The sequence below is a fragment of the Podarcis erhardii genome, assembly GCF_964252035.2.
Source record: "Podarcis erhardii genome assembly, chromosome: 1".
Classification (NCBI taxonomy): Eukaryota; Metazoa; Chordata; class Lepidosauria; order Squamata; family Lacertidae; genus Podarcis; species Podarcis erhardii.
The window spans coordinates 82,241,957-82,264,861 of NC_138497.1; the positions used below are offsets into that span (position 1 = coordinate 82,241,957).

The window sequence follows — 22,905 nt, forward strand, 5'->3', positions numbered from 1 at the left end:
ACAAGTTAAACGTTTGAAGTTCTCTTTATTGCACTCTCCTATTTATCACAAAGGAAACCTAAAAGTGGCTTCCGTTCGGTGACCATGAAGTGAATTTTTAATGTAATTCAGACACGTGCTGAGTTTGAAATATGAATGTTATTAGATTATCCCAAACTTGCTGTCACCAAGTCTCATGTGGTGATGGTATAACAGATTTCTGTGACCCTAATTATTGTGTGTCATTGCAATTGTATGATCATGGTTTTTTTCTTTTGAAATGTTTCTCAGCTATATTTGCAATTAATTAATTTTGCCACATTGGGACAAGATCGCAATATGTTTCAAAATCCATCTTCTCAACATTCTCTCCATGGTTTTTTTTTAGTTCTTTTGATTATTGATTTCTTTCAATTATGCTTTAGATTCTCTATCTTGAATAAAGGTCTTAATTTTTTAAAAAAATAATGTATCAAATCTCATAACATACTATAGTTGAGCTTATTGTACATTAAAATTCCAAATTAAGATGACACAGCTTTTTTTAACCTGGAGTTTTTGAAATAATATATTTTTGCTTTACGCAGACATTGTAAATCTTTGTAAATACTTCCTGTAATGCCCTTCCATATTATTGCCATCTTGGTTTGTGTCAAATAAAGTTGACTCTAAGTACAGTACTTTGGTCAGCATGGCTTGATTATTTCTCTGGGGTCAATAACTCTTCATTGGGAAGAATAAAGGAGTCATGTTTCCAGATTTAGGAAGCTTTCTGACTTTGAGGCCAAGCAACCGGCCTGGTGGGGCAATGGTGGATAGTATTGATTGCCTTCCAGTACTTGGGTATTGTCCCCTTGTTTTTCTAACGTTGCATTTATTAAGAATGTAGATTTCTTAATTGTAGCCAGAAGTATTAATGACAACTGAATCTAGTTTAATTCATTAGTCAGGATCTGCTGATGTATCTAAAACTATATTGCTCTCACAAGGACCATAGGTTTTCTTCCATTCCACAGATAGTTGCTTATTTCAGTTGCTTATTTTATGTAGAAGGAGATGCAGTTTGTATTACAGATTAAGGTTCAGAGACTTCTCTACATCTACATTTTGTATTCTATGAGAATGGAAATGTTGATTATTTTCTGGATGTAGTGGAAAACACTCAGTTTGCAGTAGGTGTTCAGGAAGTAGTTCAGTGACTTAAAAGTAGCAATATGTATATAAGCCTGTTGATATTTGCCTTTATATAAAGCAACGTATACGCATATATTGCAAGGTAGTTGATATTGGCATATTAGGTTTTAATATTTCAATTTATTGAAGAATTCTACTAAAATAACCAAATGTTCTGCTGAGTGTATTCACTAAGCAGTAGGTTCCTGAGGTCATTATTTCAGGGGACAGGGGGAGGAGTGGGAGTTAAGCATATCTCCCAAAATTATGGGTCTTGAGGATTCTGTATAATTGTGTAGTGTTAGAATGTTCAGTTTTCCACTCATTAGAATACTTATAATAGGAAAGGAGTAGGGATAACACTATAGCCAATTAGTGATTTTACTGAAGACCATTCTTGCATAATCCAGTGCTTGTATAGTGTTAGCCAGAATTTCAGACACATTTTACATAATTAGTTAAGAGAATTAGCTCAGTGAGAAGGCCATTCATGTACAGTTTTGTAGCTGTTGCCTGCAGTTTTCAGAGGGTAGAACAATTGCTTTGTCTGCAGAAGTTTCCATATTTAATCCCTGGCATCGCCATGTAGGATTGGAAAGAGTCTTCTCTGAAGTCCCAGAGAGCTTCTGCCAATCAGTGTAGACTATACTGAACAAGATGTGTCGATCACAGAATCAGAATTGTAAATGTTCTGACTTGGATTAAGTCAACTTCCAAGTTCCTAGTCATCAAATGATAACCCATTTGTGGTGTTACGTTTGCACATTGGGCTTCCATTAACACATTGAACTCTGCTCATGCAGCATTGGATACAGCACCGTCTATTTTAGTTGTCACTGTACTAAAGTGTGGGTTAGTCAAATATTCTCCTTATATTCAGCATGGTTTGATTATTTTTTATGCTGTCTGTCACATTTTCGTTCTTTTCTCTTGAAGCTTCCTGATTTTGCTTTTCCTTAAATGAGAAAGTTCAATACATTTGTCTCTGATAGTATGTGATGTTCTAATCAGTTACATTAAAAATGAATATTTTAATATATCTTTTTATATAATATAACATACTGACTATGGCTAAGATGTAAACAACATAGACACCAGTTCAGATTTCACCTTGGCTATAAGCTCAGTAACTAGGTAATATTAGGTAAGCCACACTTTTTCAGCCTAAACACCTATCTAGAATCTTTGCGATAAAGATCTGTCAAGTAGCTTTATTAGCAAGTTTACTGTGCTAATACATAAAGCATTTTGAACACACTATAAGCACTATATGAATGATAAGTATTACTTGAATGCTCAGGCAAAATTTATTTCGCTGAAAGTGAACAATGTAAAATACACTCAAGACATTCTAAGACCATAAATGAAATGTTCTCAGTTCAGTTTGGACACACTGCTATTGTAAAGTGTAATTAAAGTTAAGCATTGATTTAGCATGTTATGCTGCCTGTCCATCTGACTCATAATCAGTGCATGATACAACTATCTCTGTCAACTCAGCACACAACACTTAAGAGAGCTCTTACAGGTCTCTTGGCCAAGACTGGGAATGCCCAGTTCCAGAGCAGGAAGGTATCTCTCTAGATACCTCAACATTTGCCCAAATCAACCCAAAAATCTGTGTGCACATACCAATAAAACCTACCTTTTCTCACATGTATGAGATAAGAGTTCTGATATTTGGGCAAGATGTTATTGCAATTCAGGGGCATGATGGTTGACATGGGTGTACTTACTGGAAAGCGGGGAGAGGGTTATTTTGTCAGAAAACTGACCTACCCAACTGCTACAGTGTTGAGCGCTTTTCCTCTTCTGTGATGTCTGACAGGGGTGCCTCCGAGGGCTCACTCAAGGGATTCCTCCGACTCGGTAGATGGCCGAGCCACTCCGACAGAGAATGCTGTGCCGCCGCCACGCATTGAGAAGCCTCCTGTGTTGCCTTTCTTCAACCGCCCTCCTTCTGCGCTTCCTCTCATGGGGCTGCCACCTCCACCCATACCACCCCCTCCTCTTTCCTCAAGCTTTGGGGTTCCCCCTCCCCCTCCAGGAATCCACTACCAACACCTCATGCCCCCTCCCCCTCGACTTCCTCCACACCTCACTGTGCCACCTCCTGGGGCCGTGCCACCTGCGCTGCACCTCAACCCAGCCTTCTTCCCCCCACCCAATGCAGCAATGGGGCCCCCGCCAGACACCTATAACAAGACCTCTGCAGCATACAACCACAGCAGGTGAGAGCAAGCCCATTCCCGGGAATCTGAGAAGAAAAAAAATCAAAACTAAGCAGTGCAAAGAACAGTAGCTAAGCCTCTTGTTTAGCAAGGCTGCAGACCTAATTCTCCAAGGGCTTAGTTATTTTGTTTTTATGCAAAGAGTGATGGTTCGACTAGACATGAAACCACCTTCTCGTTGGTGGTAGAAAATGTCTCGTATAGCTCTAGAGCACGACAGCTGACAACTTGGTTCTTAAAGGATGCTACTTAATGTCTGCTTTGGGGGGGGCAGTACCTGGTCAACCACACATTGCTGTTTTGAAAGGCCTTGAATTGCCATGTCTATGAATAAGGAACTGTGTCATAGTTCTGCTTGAAGCTGCTTATCCTCTGTGTGTGATGGGTGTGTGTTTGCGTACTACAGCCGGGAACTGGGCCCATTGCCACCTCCTGTCAGTGAAGCTGAATTTGAAGATATCATGAACAGGAATCGAGCAATTTCCAGCAGTGCCATTTCCAAAGCTGTGTCTGGTGCCAGTGCAGGTAACCAGAGCTGGCTTTTGCTACCTCTTGCCATTTCTCACTCCTGGTCTCATTCTTACCATGCCGCCTTTGCTCTGTTATATTGCAGGAGACTACAGCGATGCCATTGAGACCCTGCTCACAGCCATCGCTGTGATTAAACAGTCACGTGTCGCAAATGATGAGCGGTGTAGAGTCCTTATCTCTTCACTCAAGGATTGTCTTCATGGCATTGAAGCCAAGTCTTACAGCATGGGCACCAGCAGCAGCTCCTCCAGGTGAGCTTCAGGCACAGTTATTGCCAAGTCATCCAGCTACTGTCACTCATGTTGCTGATGAGCAAGTCTCAGTTGTGCTCTGGTCCCCTTCCTGGGCTTTGTACAGCCAGGTAGGAATAAGTGTTTTTGGTAGGGGAAAGGGTCTTGTTACAGCTTGCCAGTAACTAGATACCTCATTGTTTTCCAGAAAACGGCACCGGTCTCGGGATAGATCACCCAGTCGGTCTCGTGAGAGCAGCAGGAGGCACCGAGACGTCGTCCATAATGAAGATCGGCATGAAGACTATTTCCAGGAAAGAAGCCGGGAGCATGAGCGACATAGAGACAGGGACAGAGAAAGAGACCGACATCACTGAGAGAAGTGAGAGATGTTTCTAGGGTGCTTTACCTTTCCCATCCCCTCCACCCCTACCCAGTGTATTTTCCTTTCCGAAAAGAGCACCCTGCTCTTCAAGTTGAGTATCATCCCTCTTGTAGATGCTGGCTAGGTAAGGTTGATTTCCCTTATGCTCTGGAAGCCTTTCCATGGCATAATCTCACACTTCTCTCCAGTGAGTGTACTGGTCATGCATGGATCTTAAGCTACCAGGGCAAATACATATTGTCTTGCGTTCTCCATGCAGTATGTTCTGCTAGGCAAGATTTTTCAAAAATAAGGGAGTTGTCTGCTCCCTGATTGACTTGCCCTTTGACTACATGCTTGAGCTGTTTATTTTCTAATTTAGTAGATTTTTAGTATATTCAGCTGGGCCCTGAATGACTATGTGTCTCAGGCCAACTATGCAACTTTGTTAGGGTACTTTTCCTTATTCCTTGTACTGTGACCGTGGATTGCCGTATTTTTCGTTCCATAAGATGAACTTTTTTCTTCCTAAAAAGTAAGGGGAAATGTCTGTGCGTCTTATGGAGCGAATGTGTAGTCCCTGAAGCTGAATTGCCATGGGGCGAAAAGCAGATCATGCTTTTCCTTTTCTTTTTCTTTTTTTGAAAGAGGGAAGTGGGTGTTGAAACAAAGCCGCTGATCGGCAAGCGATCAGGAGGGAGATCAGAGATGCTAGCAATAAAGGAGGCTGCCTGGGATGGGGGAGGTAAAAGCCCATGGATCCTCAGGATTTTTGCATTGGGTCACCCAAAATTCACCATCAGATCACATAGCATGTCCATGGCTACAGCCTGCACCAAAAAAATCATGCACCCACTGTTTCGTTGGGGCCGCAGTGGCGCAAAAACGTGGTTACAAAGCATGGATCCACATGGATTCTCAGGATTTTTGCATTGGGCTACCCCAAACTCACCATCAAATCACATGTTTGTGGCCACAGCATGAACCACAAAAATCATACATCCACTGTTTCATTCAGAATATTTTTTTTCTTGTTTTTCTCCTCTAAAAACTAGGTGCATCTTACGGAGCGAAAACTACGGTATTTCTGTAGGTTAGAATCAGATGCTTGGTAAATGTGTCAAGGGCCCAGTCTATATATTGCAATAAGTCATGGTTACTGTGAACTAGTAGCATGCTAATGCAAACTGCTCAGTAGCTGCCAGTTTGCTGCTGCCCTGCCATGAATGACAGCAATAATCTGAACAAGACACAATCCACAAGCCAAAGTTTATTCTTGACTTACTGACTATTGTTAAAGAGAAACAAGCTGTGATTCCAATGTGCGTGTTAATGACAAGCCAATCCCATGGCTTATTGCTCCCAACCATGCCATGGGAGAAGTAAAGTGGGAGTGCTTGGGCAGTTTTGTTTTTAAGTTTGTGCACAAAGCTACTTTTGCCCTTCCCGACTGTATTGATTGTGTCTGAGGCTGTACCTCTGCAAGCATTAAATTCAGATTCAGTCATCATTGGTGTGTTTGATTTATGGAATCCCTGATGAGCCGAGCTATGAATCACAGACGTAACTATCTCTTTGAAGAGTTTTTACCGTCTCTGTGTTCATGTTTGCTGGTCTTGTTTGCCTCTTTGTAAAGCAAACCAATAAACCCACCAAAAATTCAACTGACTTATATTACTTTGAATTCTCAGACCTAGCATAAGGGAGAGAAATTGCAAAAAAAAAAAAAAAGAGTTCAGATCTTTTATTTCAAGAGGGGCATCACAGACTAGTATTGGTAGAATAACTTCTCTAACTTGAAAATTAGCCAATTTTTTCCAATGGCAATCTGCCTTGGGTGCCCTGGAATAAAAAGTGGAGTAGAAACTACAAAAATAAGTAGAACATAGCCTTGCAATCTCACCACCCACTTTGCTTTATGATTGTGACTAGCACCTAAGGTGGCGATGAGTCTGACTTGAGAGTAAGTTTGATTCAGTGGGTAAAGTGCTGAGTCTAATCCAGTTCAGCCATGAGCTAAGACAAGCCTGTAGCTTTGGTTCCCTATTGCATGTGGAAATAACTGTGACTTCCCCACGGAGTTACAGTCCAGGGTTAATGGGCAAAATTCTCAACAAACCTCTTTGAAAGTGCTATAGAACTTACCAGCATTTCCAATTTTGTTTTGTCTCTTTCTAGGAGCGTGGGAAGCATTCAGTGTTTTTATGGACTCTTATCTCCTCTCCTTAATCAAGACTAAAATATGGAGACTTCTCCACCCCCTCCTTCCCACTGCCCTCTGCTCTTTCCGGACCCCTTGGAAGGGACTTTGCCTGCAGAACTCCATCTGGCACACCATGGTATTGGGACCTGAGCTCTGCCTGTGTGCTGTCGCTGCTGCTTGATGGAGAAGCACTGAATGACTTGGAGGGTGGGAGGGGTTGGTTGTCTGAGCCACCGTGACCAGGGGCCACTTCAATCCATGGATTCTTGGACCCAAAGAGAATGGTGCTTTCCACAGAGGTCTCTTGCCTCTTTCCTTTCCGTGGCTTTTTTAGGAGCACTGGGGAAGGAGCCCATCCAGCTCGTCTCCTGCGAGAAAAACTGGTGCTTCAGCACAGTATGAGATGTCTGACCCTATTCTCCCCGGAACTCGTGTCCACGGTCCACACTGCATTGTTTTCTTAGGCATCGAGGCATCCATTCCTCCTTAAATCTGATCCTTTTTCCAAAGCAGCTTCAGTCTCGCCCTCCAGCACCGTTGTACACAGCTTAGAAAACAGTATTTCCCTGCTAGGATGGAAGGCAGGCTGGCTGCTTCTTCGGGTCACCCCTCTTCTCCCTTCCTCCTTTAGTTGCGGGAAAATGTCACCTCCTTCCCACCTGGCTTCTTCTAGAGGGGCCTGCGTTGGTCAACCGGCTCGCAACGTTGAATCTCCCTTAAAAAATAGATCTGGCTACTGCAGGTCCGCTTTCCACTGATTTGCTAACCATTTTCCTCGCTTTGTTTCATGCAATAGCTGCTCCAGTTGTAACTTCTGATGTAAACCTTTGTTTCTGGGGCCAGCCCCTCCCAGATTGCCGCCTTCCTTGTTGTAGAGGAAGTGTTGTGAACGGAGACCATAGAATGGAACGGGGCAAAGTCAAGCTGGGGCTACCTGGAAGTTACCGAATGCAGCACACCCTAAGCATTTTTAAAATTCTATGTGATGTACTTGTTGAACGTGTTGATTTAAGGTCCAGAGCTTTCCTTGGCCCCTGCCTCCTTTTAAAAGGAGTTCCTTTTTGGAGTGGTTCACTCATGAGTTTGCTTCAGATAGCACCATACCTCACTGATCTCTGGCATGCCAGTCTAGGGAGACGATTAGAGACAGTGGGAGGCGTCTCTTCACACCACCATATTTAGCTGTGTTATGTAATCGTAAGTAGGGTTTCTGGAGCCACTCTAGTCACCAGGCAGCCCTTTGAGACCAGTTGCAGCAAAAACCTGCTTGTTCGGAGCATTAAGGGACAAAAGCACCTGCAGAGCTCTCATCTTTGAGTTGCAACCCTTTGGGTGTTCATTTTCAGCTTTCATTGCTCCATCCTAGCCTGAGCACCCAGTTACTTAAAATCAAGGTAACACGTTACACCCTGGAATATGCAGTCTCCAGCAACTGGGTCTCGGTAGTGAGGCCAAGCATCTGTTGTGTTCACAAACACTTAATGTGATTGTTCAGCTGCATGGTGAAGCCTCCCTTGTAGAAGGACCCTGTTTTGTCTCACAGAACAATGTTGTGGCCCAAGGTGGAGGGGGTGGTGTCTGGCAAAGGATGTTCTTGTGTGATGTGGCACCTCCTTTTGTACTGTTGATCACAGAGGTGCTCAGCTCTAAATGTGGTTTTTTAAAAAAATAAAACGGGGAAAGTTGTGTAAGCAATGGAGCGACAACTTAAAATGTAAAATATATTAAAAATTGATGATTGGAAAAGTTGCTTTTTACATAATGGACATTTTTAGTTTGTTTTGAAATAATGGAAGTAAGAAAAGAAAGAAATGAAACAACAGAAACATAGCCTTGGTTCCTCTCAACTCACCCACCCCTGTTCTTCGTGATTTGATTTGTTTGTCTTTTTCTGATAGGTTGGAAATTGTGTAATAAACTTGATGATATTGTCAATCTTTTATACTGCATTGTATGGCTTCTTTTCATTTTGTAACTATTTTGAATGCTGGGTGAGCTGTTTTCTAGAATCTCCACTAAATATGAGCGGGGGGCAGGGGGGATGGAAAAGAAGATGGATAGATAAGACAGGTGCCATATTTTGGCTGGGTAGTAGCCCTTGTACAACCATGGTGTTATGTACTGCTAAACTAGTTCCAAAACCACTTTATGTACACATATTAAAATGATTTTTTAAAGCTTCTATCTCTCAGTCATCTCCATTTAAAGGGGAGTGTCTGGTAGCAAGCCAAGGAAAGATTTGAGAATTTCTGCCAGTGTGAAATCAGTACACTGAATGAAGATTCAATGTTCAGCATCATTTTAAGTTGCTCCTTTAAAAAATATTTGCTCTGGAAAACATGAACAGAAATCACAGGTTTCATAAAAAGGGATAAGCATTATGCTGAACAGAGATGGGGAAATGAAGCCACGATGGAAACAGATGAAACTCAAGCACTTTGAAAGGGGATTGTGCCTTTCATGTGAAATTGAATATTACAGGCAAGGATGCAAGGAAATATAATAGCATATAAGGGCTTTCTGTCTATGGCAGGAAAAGGTTCAGTTACAAGAATATTGTCCTGATTGCTAGTGGTATTCAGTGAAATGTTTCTGGGGTTCATAGGCTTGCACAGATGGTTTGTGTTTCATCTTCCTGAAGGTTTGTCATACAAGGGCATTTGCCTGTGACTGGCGGGTGAGGTGGTAGTACTTTCAGAATGCAGCTTGAGTGGTGAACAGCCTGTGGGAGGGGCTTAATGCTGAGTGGGTGGGTTTACCTGGTTGCTAGGTGATGATTGTGATCTAAGGGACCAAGGATTAATCTCAAGTGAGCCCAGATAACTGGTCTGATGAATGGGTACCATTCAAGTCTCTTGTTATTCTCACCATGACATACTCACTAGAATTTGGCCTTGTTAATGCGGCCAACCGGTACCTGACTGCTGAACCTTTCCGTTTCCAGGTGGCAGCCACAGGCAAGCAACTGAAGCCTCGCCAGTTGTGGGTACTGCAGTTTGTGAGCCCACAGGGAGCTGGGGCAGCTGGCCCAGGAGAAGGGGCTGGCCAAAAGCTTCACCTGATCAGTGCACTGAAACGCTACTTGGCGGCTGACGCAAATGGAAAAGTCACCTGTGACCAGGACAAACCAGGGCCTCAGACCTTCTTTCTCTTGCATCAATATCCAGATGGCAAGGTGCTGTCTCTCACCCAAGCACAAGCATCCTATCTCTCAAGTGTAGCTTATGTCCAATATTATCGGGCTGGAATTCTGGACAAAGAGGGTTGGTTGTGGTTGGGTGGGTGAGATGGAGGGCAGAAGGTAGGAAAACAATGCTTAAAGTTGCTTCAGTAGGGCCTCAAAACTATTCCGCTATTGCCCAAATGTGGGTCTCTTGTTTTGCTTACAAATGTTTTTTTACAATTAAGAGGAAGAAGTGAGGGCAGGATTGCGCTCGATTTGCAGACTAGTTTGCTGTGGTGAGAAGCAGGGTCTTTTCTTAGTGTGCAAGTTTTTAGATTCTTACGGGTAAGTCCAGGCAGCAGATTCCTGTAAAGTGCATCAGGAAGAGTGTAAAATGTCCCTGGACTTCCCCCACCCCCATGGTCTCCTTGGAAAGCCAGTCACATGAGCCAAAGCTCTTTGCCCCTGTCGGCCAAACAGTATGATAGCCAGCCACTATGGGCTGAAGGGGAGAGAATGTGTCTGAATAGCTTATTTGAGTCCCTGTGCCTGGTGTATCCTTCAAGGTGCCCTAGCCACTTCCCATCCACAACTGGAAACAACTGTTGCACAATGGAACTTAGGTGATCATGGCAACTCCATAAGCCAAAAGGTGTAACATAATTGGTGTGATGATACCTGAATTTTATTCTGCCGTGTTCTTTGCTCATTGAGAGTGTTCCTGCTTTTCTTGTCTTGGGCAATGTAGTTGACCAGACATCCTTCCCTCCCTGCAGGTGTCCTTGCAAAATGAACAGTCCAAGCGCTACCTGGGTGGAGCAGAGGATAATGTTACTTGCTTTGCCCAGGCTGCCACCGAAACTGAAAAATGGACCCTCCACCTGGCTGTGCACCCCAATGTTGCCATGTACAACCCCAACAGGAAGCGTTATGTGCGGTGTGATGATAAAACTGGGGTGCTGCGCTGTGACCGTGACATGCCCTGGGGAGCTGAATCAGTCATCACTATCTACTATGATTTCAGAGGTGGGTGGTGGCATTTTCCTATTTTGTTTTCAATTGATATGTGCATTTTTCTCTCTAATACTGTAACACACATCTCCCCCCCCCCTTTGTTGGGGGAGCGTGTTAAAGAAGCAAAACATTCTGCTGTAGGGTTACACACACACACACACAGACACACACACAGTAATTCCTGTTGCAGGTGAGGACTTATAGCTACCATACTAACAAGAAAGTTGCTTCTTCTGAACTAAGGATTGTTTAAAGTTTTCTGTTTTCCTCTCCAACTATGGAGCAGACACCTGGGGTAAGTCTGAACACCTGGAAAGACTTGAGAAATTTGAGAGATGGAGAAAGTTTGTACCAGTCACAGGCTTTCTCCTCCCACAGTGAGAAAGTTGCTACTTTATTCTACAGATGTTTGTCTGCTTGTGATTTTACCTGTACATGAGGATTTCTAAGTGCTACAGGTGGGTGGGGTGGCCTGGGAAGGCAGTAAGTGCTTCTAAGTGGAAGGTCTTAATTCAAAAAGTTTGAGTAACACTGCCTTATTTACACATCTCTATCCAAAAGCCACCCAAGCACCTTCTAAGATAGTCCTCTGTTATTGATGTGTGAAAAAGTTCAGTTTGAGTCATTTGCATCTCCTCCAATAGGTCTGGAGTCCAATGGTGAGAGAAGGCAATTTTCCCCATACATACCAGGTGAATTCAAATTCTGTTTACCCAAGAAGTCACTGTGGCTGGCAGGAATTTTGGTTTCCTTAACATCATTAATTAGCTTGGGTAATTCTTAGAACTACTAATTGCCCTATGCAAGACTTTCTGGTAAGTTAGACACCAGTGCAAACTTTCCAAATAAGACAAGAAAGGGAATTGTCTGTACAGAGAAGTTTCCAAGTGCAAATCCTCTTTCCTGACCATATTGATGTTGGAGGTTCCCCACTCTCTCTCACACACTTTTAAGTGAAATTGCACACTAGGCTAAAGAATCTAATACAACCAGTTTTTAAAACACACATGTAGTGTGGATAAAGGTGTGTATTAGTGCAGATGAGAACATTATTTCAATCCCAATCTCAGCCTGCATGTGCCCATGGCACATCTCACTATACCTGGGTTGGGGCAATGGCCTCTAGCTTTATCAAGCACACACGTAAACCCCCAAAGTAACTATGCAAGAAAAATAGGGTGTAATCTACGAGGAAACAAATGAAGTGTCATGAAGTGTCAGCACCACCAATGCTGTACAAAGCTGAGACCCAATGAACGTCAACTTGCCTGTCAGAACAAAGCACAGGGGGCTGTTTACACACATGTACAAATGATATATGAGATTCTGGGCAAGGGAAATACAATGGGAAATGTTAAGGGCGAACAGGACTAGGGTACTCTAAAGGGTTGGTGTTTGGAACTGCAGGCAGGGTGGGCCTGTATGGCAATTCTGCAGTGAAACAAGCATCAACTCTGATGCTACTTTGTAAGACAATTGATTTGGAGATTGTTTTCCAGGACTAAACATCAAACTGCTGTCAACCTCTCATTTCTCTCACCTTTATCTCCAGCAAAGAAGTATGGATTGAGGAATGGGGCTGGCAAACTGTTGGCTTCCAATGGCTCACTAGTGCCAGATGTTACCCCACAAACGTTGTATTCCCTGGAGGTGCATGGCGGCTTGGTTGCTCTGCGGGATGAGGAGGGAAAGTACTTGACTGGGCGAGAGGGTAGCATGAGAACCGTGAAGATGGACAAACCTGGACGGGAGGAACTCTTCAGCATGGAATCCAGCCCTGCCCAGGTCTCTATGCGCTCTTCTTCTACTAACAAGTTCATTTGCTGCAGGCCAGGTAAGTCAGGAGAAAACAGCACTATCTATATTGCATTGCACTTTGTGAAGCCTCTGAAGCTGATTGGCTGTTCCTGTCTGATGAGACAGAATGTTTGTGACCATTCCACCTGCTCAGAAAATGAGGCACAGTGGTAGTCCACATTCTGCAAGCAATGGGGCAGTTGTCAGTTTGGTTGGGTAAAACTGAGATAAGACTGACTCAGGAGGCAGGGTGAAGGCTGGGAGGAGTTCTTAGAAGGTAGGTAAGCTTAGATGCTGGGACCTCAGAGGCAAGATGGATGAAGAGAGGGTGCAGAAGTAAGAAGCAGGAAAAGTGCACATACAACTGAAGTAGCAAGGATCCAGTAAGATTACGGTCCCTGAAAACCCCCACAGCATTTCTTATTAAAAGTGGTGTGACAGAAGTGCTAGGGAAGCTTGCACGTGACGTTTTGTGCTCTTAAACCAGCCTGCCTCCAAAGATAAAGATAGGAAGGTCCAAATGATCCTAGGTCAGTTGACACACAGACAATGCCCCCATTCTCTGCACGATGTTTTCCTCATTCAATCCACAAAACACTGATTTCAGCCTGCAAGGAGTGGGCAATGGCATATGTAGGAATGCTGACCTAGGGTGTTTCTTCCCTGCCCCCTGCAGGTGCTGATCTCTATGCCAATGCTATGGCTGTTGGCAACACAGAGATCTTCCAGGTGCTGTTTGATGACACCACAAAGAAGGTCTGCTTCCGTAGCCACAGCGGCGCATATATGTCCTTGGTGAGTGTGCCTGCCACGCGTTACGAGGAACAGCAGCGATCAGGCAGGACCTAACTATGTTTCCTAACTACGGAGAAAGACGGCAGCTCGTAGGTGGTAGAGCACCTGCTTTGCATGCAGAAAGCCCCAAGCTTTTTTCAGCCACAGCCACTCATTCCAGTCTTGTCCCCAACCTCCTTCCGACTATATTCTACAATGGGCAACACTGAGACTAAGGAGGGAGGAAGCTGACAGGCAGTCCCACCCCATGACTGGTTGTGAGAATGTGGGGACTGATCAAGGGCAGAGTGAGGATGGTGGGGCAGAGCCCCTTTTGCCCAAGTGGATCAGCCTCCACTAGATACATCTGTGCCCAGATTGTGGTGCACCAACTTAATCTGGAATTCTTTTAAATGTGAGCAAGGAGGTGAGTGAGCTGCATCCTCGACACTTGGCTGCGAGCATTCACAAAAATTGTGGCCTGGTTCAAAAAACAAAACAACTTAAGCTTGAAACTTGATGTAGTAGAGGCTTTGCCACCTCAGGTGTTCACCAACTCTCCCCAGATGAAGATATATCTGTGCCGTGTGTGTATTAATACAGAAAGGCAGGCTGCAAATCAAGAGGATAATAATATAGCAAGCAGGGAACTGATAAAAGGAGGCTTGTTAAATAGCAGTAGATGGCTCTTGGTCCTGGACTTGTTTGTTAATGTTAGTAAGGACTGTCTCAGTCCTTTTCCAAAACATTTTTGTCAACTTTAGTGTGGGTGGGGGGAGTTACTCTATTCTACAAAGCAAAGCAGGGCATTATACACAATCCTCCTTGTGGAAAAGTGAAAAATTGTTTTTTGTACACTGAGGATGGAGAACCTGTGGCTCTCGAGTTGTTGTACTCAAATGCCTATTGTCCTTGATCATTGGCTGGCAGTTATTACTCCAACATATTCAGGGCCTCAGGTTTCTCATCCCTGCCACAGATGAAATATGTAAGAGTGCAGTAGGAATGCACAACTTCCTGAACAACCTCTTAAGAGAAAGCTAACTGCTTAAGCCTGGAGGGCTGGAGACATCTTTTTCAGGTCTGCTATACACTTACCTGGGAGTAAAACTTACTTATAAGTAGAGTTGAAGGTGATCTTCTGGCTGCATTGTTGTTCCTGGTGTGCACATACACTATCTGCTATGGACCATGGTCAGAAATTTTACAGATTTTTGTTGTGCTTCAAAACTTATACTGTCTACATCTAACATACCATTTAGAAATCTTAATAGTTTGGCTTCAGTCTGGGCTATGGTTCACATAGTGCAACTTGAAGTGTGAAGTCAACAAGAAAGTGGCTTTGAATAAAGCCAAGGTCCACCACCATCCCTATCTTGCTGATGCTAGAAACCCTCCACTTTTGGAGGTAACTACTGCTGGATGCGGGTGGCGCTGTGGGTTAAACCACAGAGCCTAGGACTTGCTGATCAGAAGGTCAGGGGTTCAAATCCCCGCGATGGGGTGAGCTCCTGTTGCTTGGTCCCTGCTCCTGCCAACCTAGCAGTTCGAAAGCACGTCAAAGTGCAAGTAGGTAAATAGGTACCGCTCCGGCGGGAAGGTAAACGGCGTTTCCGTGCGCTGCTCTGGTTCGCCAGAAGCGGCTTAGTCATGCTGGCCACATGACCTGGAAGCTGTATGCCGGCTCCCTTGGCCAATAAAGCGAGATGAGCACCGCAACCCCAGAGTCTGTCATGACTGGACCTAATGGTCAGGGGTCCCTTTACCCTTTACTGCTGGACTAACCTCCCTGGTATTGAGATGCTCATGCATTGCTGTACTCTTGTGTTGCATCACCCACCACAATGGGATTCTCAGTCTTCATGCAGCACCCAATGCCTTCCACTGAAAATATATCAACATGGATCTCAGAACGTAGCTGATAAAGGGACTGCAGCAGGAGGTTTCTATCAGACAAAGTAAGCTGAAAGCACAAAAAGCACTTTCCAGTGAATGCATCCTGTCTTTTGCAGGGTCCTAATGACTGTATTAACAGCAACACTAAACAGGACAGGAATGTCTGGTTCGACATCCAGTACCAAGACCAAAAGGTGTGTCTCCGCATAGCAGACAAGCAAGTGTCCATGCGGCCCAATGGACAGCTCCTGGCAATTCCCAAAGCTGCAGGTACAAGTTGGTAGAGAGCTTCTCTTACAAGCACCAGGGCATCAGGGTGGACAGGGGAAGACAGCTAGGGTGGGAAGAGAGACTGCACACTGCCAGCTGCAAATTAGCTTTAGGTAGTTCTAGGGGAAAGGAGTGGAAGCGACAGCCTTGCCCCAAGTCCCTAGATAGCCCTCTAGAGGAATAATGTGGGGAAAGTGTATGCACAGAAACCAAGCTGTCCCTGGATATAAAATTGGAACATGGGGAGCCAACCTTAAGCTCATCCCATGAAATGGCTTTTTAGACACCTCAAGGGCTTCTTGTTGGAAACCAGCAACCAAAACTTTCATAATCTTGCTCCTGCAAGATGGAATGAGTTCTGTTTACACTCTCTTCCTTACACTTTGGAGTAGCTAACATCACTACAAATACAGCCTAGATGAAAGAGAAAAAAACACCCTAAGACTCACTAAAACACTGCCCCTCTGTGCATATAATCCTGGCCCCCAGAACTGCATACCAAGTAGGTTGACACTGCTTCTGTAATATGATCTGGGAAGCTGTCAGAGAATGAGTTCCAGTTTGGGGAGAACCACCACCAGAAATAGCTGTGCAGTTGTTGTCCATAGTGGTTACTTGAATGAACTTTGGGGCAAATGCCACCGACAGTAGAAATCGGGATAAAACCCAAGGGAAGAACAGTATTTGAAGTCCAAGCCATTAAAAGCTTTCTGTGCCATAAGCAGCACCTTGAATCAAGTAAGAAAGACTAGAGGGAGACATTGTGAATTCTGGGCCCCTGTTACAACACTCAGCCTGGCTTCTCAGTGTGGGGCGATTTCTCCTGATCTTTAGCACTGAGGTTGACTTTCCCTGGGGAGCTGATTCCCTCTTGAGAGCAAAAGGAAGGGTGGCAAAATAGTTCTCTTTGAAAGCCAGGTGCGGCCAATGCGAAAGGTTTCCCTTGTACCTTCAGGGAAGAGTGAAGATTTCCTGCTGGTGCTGGTGAACCGGCCACTGCTTGTCCTGCACAGTGATGCCGGCTACGTGGGTCTGTGTTCTGACATGAGGAAGTTGGAAGGGAACTGCGTCAGCTATGTTGCCAGCAGCCTGTCGCTCACCGAGGAAGGCTACTACAACTTCCAAGTTGGTTAGTATGTTTCCAGGTGGAACTAAGTATATTCCAAGGGGTTGGGGTCTCCTAGTATCTGTGTTGCGAGAGAAACATGACCTACTCGTAAATGGGAGCTGCCATCAAAGGATTTTTATAAAAACAAGCCTAGTTTATACGTAGCCATAAGAGGGAGCCAAAACTTGCTTTCCCAAACCAAAACAATGCAAGAGAGCGCATCATCACTATCCCCCCACCCTTGCCATTTGTTTTGCTCCATGACCTCTGGACAATAGTTTCCTAGGCCCAATTGAGGATAAACTACTGTTCAGGTTGGATGGCCATCTGTCATGGTTGATTTAGCTGTGATTCCTGTGTTTCAGGGCGTTGGACTAGATGACCCCCAGGGTCCCTTCCAACTCTATTATTCTAGGTGTCGGTCATGTTTTCACTTTATACATGGTTTCTTTCTAAACCATACCTAGTATTGCCATGACAAGCACATCCTAATTACCTGTGATTCTTTTACCTTGTAAACATTAGAGAGATCCAAGAGCTGGTCTTGCCACGCCTCTACCTTCCCTGACCCTCACCCTTCCTTCCACTAATTCTGCCACTTGACTTGCAGGCAGCAAGTACTGGGCTCTGGATAACGATGGACAAATCTTGGTAAACAGTGACCGTCCCAGCAATTTCACCATCCAGTTTGCATCCTCCAGCTGCCTGATCATCAAAGCACCCAACAACAAGTTTTTTGTGGCTGAGCAAGGAGGCCGACTATGGGCAGGGGCTTCAGACGCATCTGGAGCAACACTGTTCCATTTCTGAGAGCATCTGACCTTGCTCTTCCCACCAATAAACTTTTTCTGTGTGGGCTTACTTCATGCTTATCTCAACTGATGCCCAATTGGCCCATGTGTTAGACCTCTTGGAAATGACCCTTCCTCCGTAGATCCTCCCTCACACAGGGCATACTTGAACTCTAAATGAAAGCTCTGCTACCTACAGCAGACCCAAGCCAGGACCCTTTCATGTGAATTTCCTTATGCAAAAACTTTCTGTGCCTATGAGGTCCCTTCTGAACTGCCTTCATGCAGCTAGGATGATTTGCAAAGCCTCAGTTATCTTAAAGATGTGTACCTCTCTTCAGCCCAAGAGGGGCCCCCCATGCTTCTAGGAGCACTGTTGTTCTCCCAGTGTACCAATGTTTGTCTGAAGCTCCACATAGCTACAGTAGTTTAAAAATAAATATTTATTCCAAGGATGCAGTAGAAAACCAAGTATCACAAATTATCAATACACACCAATAACAACACTGATTTGGGGGGAAGCGGCACAAGGCCTGCTGCCCTTATCCCTACCCCCATTCAGGAAGAGGGCACAGGAGGTAACACAACAATTAGGGAGGATGAGCAAGACTGCCCTCCTGAGTCACTGCACACATGCTAGAGTCTTGAGTTGTTAGAATGTACCACGCTGGGGAATTCAGAGGACACACCAGCTGCAGGCAAAGTCTGATTATTAGGTGGCATTCACTGGCCCATAGTCTTTTGACTTGCGAGAGTCAATTACCCAACGTACAACGTTGGAATGGATCAATCAGCGCCCTCCAGGAGGATTGCAAGCTTAGTTAGGGTGGGTGGGTCTGTCATCTCATGAAAACTGTTTCCAGACACTGGAGACCCTGCTAATGGTGCTCTACCTGAATGAGCTTGAAATGAGAAGTTGAGCCGCCTTCTTTCAGCTTCTTGGGGGAATTGGACCCACACCTCATCTTGTTCCAGCCACAGAAATGGAGGGTTCATGCAGCCTCTCTCCAATCTGAAGAGCACACGGTTCCATACATTGCAGCCCACAAAGGTTCTCAGTAAGAGTCCAAGCTGCAGAAAATAGAGAGCGAAACATGAGGATCTTAGAAACAGCGACAGCAAATACCTCGGCCTTCTTACCCAATTTACAGTGGAACAGACTGAACACCTATTCCAAGGATGGGGAACCTGCAGCCCTCCAGATGTTGGAATCCAACTCCCACCATGGCCAATAGTCGGTGATGATTGAAGTTGTCTAGCAACATCTGGGGAGCCCATGTTCTATTCCATTGATTCCCCTGTTTGAAGAAATAAGCCAACCAACATAAATATATGATAAGCCACCTGTGCAATTTAGCATTACATCATTGAGCCTGAATCAATCAGAAAAAGAACGTCAAACTTGCATGTTCTCCCACAACAGCCAAGGAGGACTTCAGCAGGATTTTATGTTCTCTATTTAATTCTACTTTTAAAGAATCCTAGCTTAGCATTATGTCTGAACCAGGAATCCTGGTTTAAAACTCTGGTAAGTGCCATAATAAATCAACTTCACACTATGGGTTATGAATTTGGCTTCTTCAACTGATCAGAGTTACAGTATACCAATTTGCAGAGAGTATAACAGAAAGGTTTGCATTCAACACAGCGCTAAGAAGAAAAAATTCTCCTTGTGCAATTGAACATTTTCCCCACCTGCATGCCCCTTAAATCTGCTCTGGGAATGGCATAGGGCACAGAAGTCCCACTGTACTAATATGAATCCTTGCACTAATGTGGATACTTGGTTGAATATTGTCCAGTCTTTGAGGGACATTAAAGGCTAAGCTAACACATTTATTACAGCTTAAGCCAGTCCATGAAAACTTATGCCATAACTAATTTGATGCTTTTTAATGTGCCACAGGACTTTTGTTGTTTTAAACCAGGATTCTTGGTTCCAACATGATGCTAAATGGGGATTTAAAAGTGAAAGGAAATCCTTCCAAGTCCTCCCAGCCATAAAGGAAGAGGATATGGGGACTCACACACGAGCCTGAAACTTCACTTAGCACTAAACCCAACATTACCAGTCAGTGTCTTAAGAAACAAAGTCTAATCAATGCACATAAAAAATATTTCCCTAAAATACCATAATGGTAGGCAAGTAAAGTACCTGGAGAAGGCAGCCAGAGTGAGAACACCCAGTAACAGCTCCACAGCATAGAAGAGGAGGAGGATGGCATTAAGGATGGCCTCCAGCCGCAGAGCATAAGTCTGCAGCAGCAGATAATAGGCTGCCATCACTGCTGCTGGAAAGGTTAAAGCCAGACTGATAGCAAGTGGCACTTTCCGTTGACAGAGGTTCCCTTTTGAGCCTGCCATACACAGAAAATATGAAAAAGAAAATGCATAGACCTGTTCAGCATAAAAGCCACAATATTTGGAATCTGAGGGCACAAAATGAATAGTTCTACTTTTCAGGGATCAGTTCTCATTTAACTAAATAAGTTAAAAAATTGTCCAGTAGCACCTTTGAGACCAACTAAGTTTGTTCTGGGTATAAGCTTTTGTGTGCATGCACACCTCTTCAGATACACTGAAACAGAAGTCACTAGACCTTTATATAATGGGAGGTGGGGTGGGGTATTTCTCGGAAGGGTAGTAGGAGATGGGTGATTGGCTCAATGGGTATGGTAAACCTGTTGACGACTGTGAACATTTTTTTAATTTTTTTTAAAATATAATTTTTTAAAAAAAATATATTTATTTCAACTGCATCAGACCAACACAGCTATCTACCTGAATCAAGAATCATTTAACTGAGAATAAGGAATGGGATTTTGCATTTAACATTTGTACCGTAGTTCATAAGCTAGTCTCAGGTCAGGAAGGACAGTCAGACTGGATGAATGGGATCTCATATTTCCACCCACATAATGTTGTCTTGCCTCCTACCTACTCCCGAATTAGGGAATGTACCACAGAGCCCCTTTTTCAGCCTTTGGGCATCATTTCATTGGAGGCACCTATTCCAGTTCAGCAGAATAATTAGGAAGGCCTGGAATGATGGGAGTGAAGGCACTGTCAGCAATTTACACTCTGCTCAACTACTCTACTCTCAAACACCTTTGCTGTTGGAGAAGCAGAATTTATCAATGAGTGAACCACAACAACAACAATAATAAATTTTATTCATATCCTGCCCATCTGGCTGGGTTTCCCCAGGAGTCATCTTTTCAGGTCAAGTGCCATCGAAGATGCTCACAAAATGGCAGGTGAGTGCAATACTCGTAAGAACATTTTTATTGAATACTCACCAAAAAATATCCGGGTCACTTCAATCCCAAGATAGAGAAAAAGCATAATCAGGTCCAAAGCCAAATTGGCAGAGGGGTAGGGCAACAGGAGTCCTAAGTGGGTGCACAAATGGACATATGCATTAAGAGAACAGCAAAGCAACAAACACTGGGACATGGATGGTTCTAAAAAAGGCTGTGAACTCTCAAGCAGCTAGGTGAGAAATAATTACACTATCCACTTTGTTCTTTCACTTTCTTCAGGTGAGAGCCACAAGGTAAATGCGTAAAAAAAACCTTCTGCAGGCAACCCAAACACATCATCCCTTCAAAGTCTCACCTTTATAGACAAATATGAAAATCTCCAGCAGAAAATATGTTGCGTAATACCAGCCATTCAGGAACAGGAGAATCTCCAGAGGGGTGGAGGAGAGCTGGCGATCTAGGGGGTGAAACCAGAACATGATTATCTATGGGGTACACATTTTGTGTTCCACTCTCACCTTCTCTCAAAGAGGAACAGTACAAACTTTCATGAGAGACTATATAAGGGTTCATGTACAATTCATCTTGTCCCCCTGCTTTCCAGCTGAATCAGAGCCAATGGCAATTCTGGTTTTCCCAGGACTGCCATTTGTTCCAATCCATCCCAAGGTGGGTTTTCGGAAATGAGCAGGGCAAAGGGTGTGAGTCAAGCAGAAACTGCTGCTAAGAAGCCAAGCAGCAATGAGAAGGTCTCAGTTCTGTTCTCAACTCAGTCAACAGAGACCGGTGCGAGGTGAAGATTGTCAAAATGGAAGCCCTGAGATGACAACAGCCATTAGGAGACGCCAATATTTGTACTGGGCTGGACAAGGACAGAAAACACAAGCCCTGTGTGTAGCCACTCTCCATTTCGCCTTTCTTGTATTTGCACTGGACGTTGTGAGCTCAAAATTGGGATGCTGCCTCACCAGCTTAGCGTGGAACCTCAGCACACGGTCTAACATACCTCAGGCAAAGGGAAACCAACCAGCAGCAGAGAATAAAAACCCTAACCCACCGATCTGAACCCCTTGGAAGGGTCCAAAACCCCGTATTTGGGCAGCTTGATGCTAGGAGAGGGTTGCGAAGGGGCAGCCTCCCGCAGGACGTAGCGCCGAGTCTACCACCCTCCTCTGGCAGGATGGTTTTTCTGGGGGAGCTCAGCGCGAGGGTGAGCCAAGAGGGGGACCCGGGGGCCACTCTGCCTCCTTCCCCTTAGCTCCGGCTATTCCTCCCGCCTGGGGAGCGCTTGGCGGGATGCCGTCGGATCCCCGCCGTCGCTGCCGGGCTGCAGCCGGAGCCCGGTTCCCGTCCCTGCTGCAGGGCTCGGCGTGTCCTGGGCGGCGGGCCGGGCGAGCGGGGTGGGAATGAAGAAGAGCCGAGCCCTCCACGGGACCAGTCGCGGTCACGTGACCTCGCAGCCCCCAGGGCCCTAGAACGCTGCCGGGACCCCGACTTACTGCGAGGCGCCATCTTCCATCGCCATGGAAACCGCTACGCAGGAAACCCACTTCCGGCGGGGCTCACGGCACGAAAGCGGGAGAGGGCGGAGTGGCGCGCAGCGTTCGCGGAGGCAGAAAGGTCTGGGTTGGCGAGGCGCGCGCTCGCTCCCTCGCTCCCAGCACGTTAGACCGAATGGAAGCAGAGCAGAGCCGCTCTATCCCTCGCCTCTTTGTGCCGGAAGACCCGTTAGAAAGGCAAAAAGCTCCATGCGATACCGGATATCAGAGCCGCGTCTCTTTGGGGCGGAGGCCCAGATTCCGAGCGGGGACGGCGTCGCCTCGTCTCCATGGTAACCCATGAATTCTACCCGCGCTTCCTCCGCGCGAGTTGTGGAGGCAGGAAATAAACACAAGGGCTCCGTTCTCCCGCCTTCTGACAAGGAGCGACACCTATTTCTTTGCTTGTTATGCAACGGCCCCGTTTTTCTTCTGCCCTTTCCTCACACGCACATTTTTATTTTAGATTTTACAAGCTTTTTTTCCCGGGAAGCGGGGACAACATACACGCACATCATACAAAGCACCTCGGATTGCTCAGTTCACATGGCCCAAATGACACTTAGCTCGTATATATCCG

At 45.0% G+C, this 22,905-nt stretch overlaps 3 protein-coding genes across 10 annotated transcripts in view; 2 read left to right on the top strand and 1 right to left on the bottom strand.

The window, feature by feature from the left end:
- CPSF7 (cleavage and polyadenylation specific factor 7) overlaps positions 1-8,651 on the top strand; it is a 23,020-nt gene extending 14,369 nt beyond the window's left edge. For all 4 annotated transcript variants that reach the window (XM_081837466.1, XM_081837465.1, XM_081837468.1 and 1 more), the window contains 5 exons: positions 2,981-3,383; positions 3,790-3,908; positions 3,997-4,165; positions 4,353-4,526; positions 6,687-8,651. In XM_081837466.1, coding sequence (XP_081693592.1) covers positions 2,981-3,383; positions 3,790-3,908; positions 3,997-4,165; positions 4,353-4,521 — 860 coding nt within the window. In that variant the 3' untranslated portion in view covers positions 4,522-4,526; positions 6,687-8,651. The remainder of the gene's footprint in view (positions 1-2,980; positions 3,384-3,789; positions 3,909-3,996; positions 4,166-4,352; positions 4,527-6,686) is intronic.
- On the bottom strand, positions 6-22,701 carry TMEM216 (transmembrane protein 216). 4 transcript variants are annotated; one of them, XR_014150698.1, is made up of 5 exons: positions 21,143-21,281; positions 20,824-20,916; positions 19,680-19,881; positions 18,418-18,595; positions 6-2,107 (listed from the first exon to the last, which is right to left on the bottom strand). XR_014150698.1 is itself a non-coding variant. In XM_081837972.1 (5 exons), the coding sequence occupies exons 1-5, from the start codon at positions 22,297-22,299 to the stop codon at positions 18,580-18,582; spliced, it is 426 nt and encodes a 141-aa protein (XP_081694098.1). In that variant the 5' UTR covers positions 22,300-22,701; the 3' UTR covers positions 17,949-18,579. The 4 variants fall into 4 exon arrangements, 2 of the variants coding, with proteins under 2 accessions (XP_081694098.1, XP_081694097.1); XR_014150699.1 differs by lacking the exon at positions 6-2,107 and adding an exon at positions 16,793-16,812; XM_081837972.1 differs by lacking the exon at positions 6-2,107 and adding an exon at positions 22,287-22,701 and having other exon boundaries at positions 17,949-18,595; positions 21,143-21,244.
- LOC309327824 (fascin-like) lies at positions 9,462-17,594 on the top strand. 2 transcript variants are annotated; one of them, XM_081837354.1, is made up of 8 exons: positions 9,462-9,886; positions 10,651-10,900; positions 11,533-11,580; positions 12,441-12,722; positions 13,362-13,480; positions 15,472-15,625; positions 16,581-16,754; positions 17,344-17,594. In XM_081837354.1, exons 1-8 carry the CDS (start codon positions 9,581-9,583, stop codon positions 17,541-17,543), a joined length of 1,533 nt encoding a protein of 510 aa, XP_081693480.1. In that variant the 5' UTR covers positions 9,462-9,580; the 3' UTR covers positions 17,544-17,594. The 2 variants fall into 2 exon arrangements, with proteins under 2 accessions (XP_081693480.1, XP_081693481.1); XM_081837355.1 differs by lacking the exon at positions 11,533-11,580 and having other exon boundaries at positions 9,465-9,886.
- Positions 22,702-22,905: the final 204 nt, after the last annotated feature.

Excerpts from the sequence above, each read along its gene's own strand:
- TMEM216 (XM_081837971.1), bottom strand. The coding sequence starts at position 21,266 with ATGTTCTGGTTTCACCCCCTAGATCGCCAGCTCTCCTCCACCCCTCTG. Across the intron at positions 20,917-21,142 it reads TTTCATATTTGTCTATAAAG|GACTCCTGTTGCCCTACCCC; the intron begins GTGAGACTTTGA and ends GCACCCACTTAG. Across the intron at positions 19,882-20,823 it reads AGTGACCCGGATATTTTTTG|GCTCAAAAGGGAACCTCTGT; the intron begins GTGAGTATTCAA and ends TGTGTATGGCAG.
- LOC309327824 (XM_081837354.1), top strand. The coding sequence starts at position 9,581 with ATGACATACTCACTAGAATTTGGCCTTGTTAATGCGGCCAACCGGTAC. Across the intron at positions 11,581-12,440 it reads ATTTTCCCCATACATACCAG|CAAAGAAGTATGGATTGAGG; the intron begins GTGAATTCAAAT and ends CTTTATCTCCAG. Across the intron at positions 15,626-16,580 it reads GGCAATTCCCAAAGCTGCAG|GGAAGAGTGAAGATTTCCTG; the intron begins GTACAAGTTGGT and ends TTGTACCTTCAG.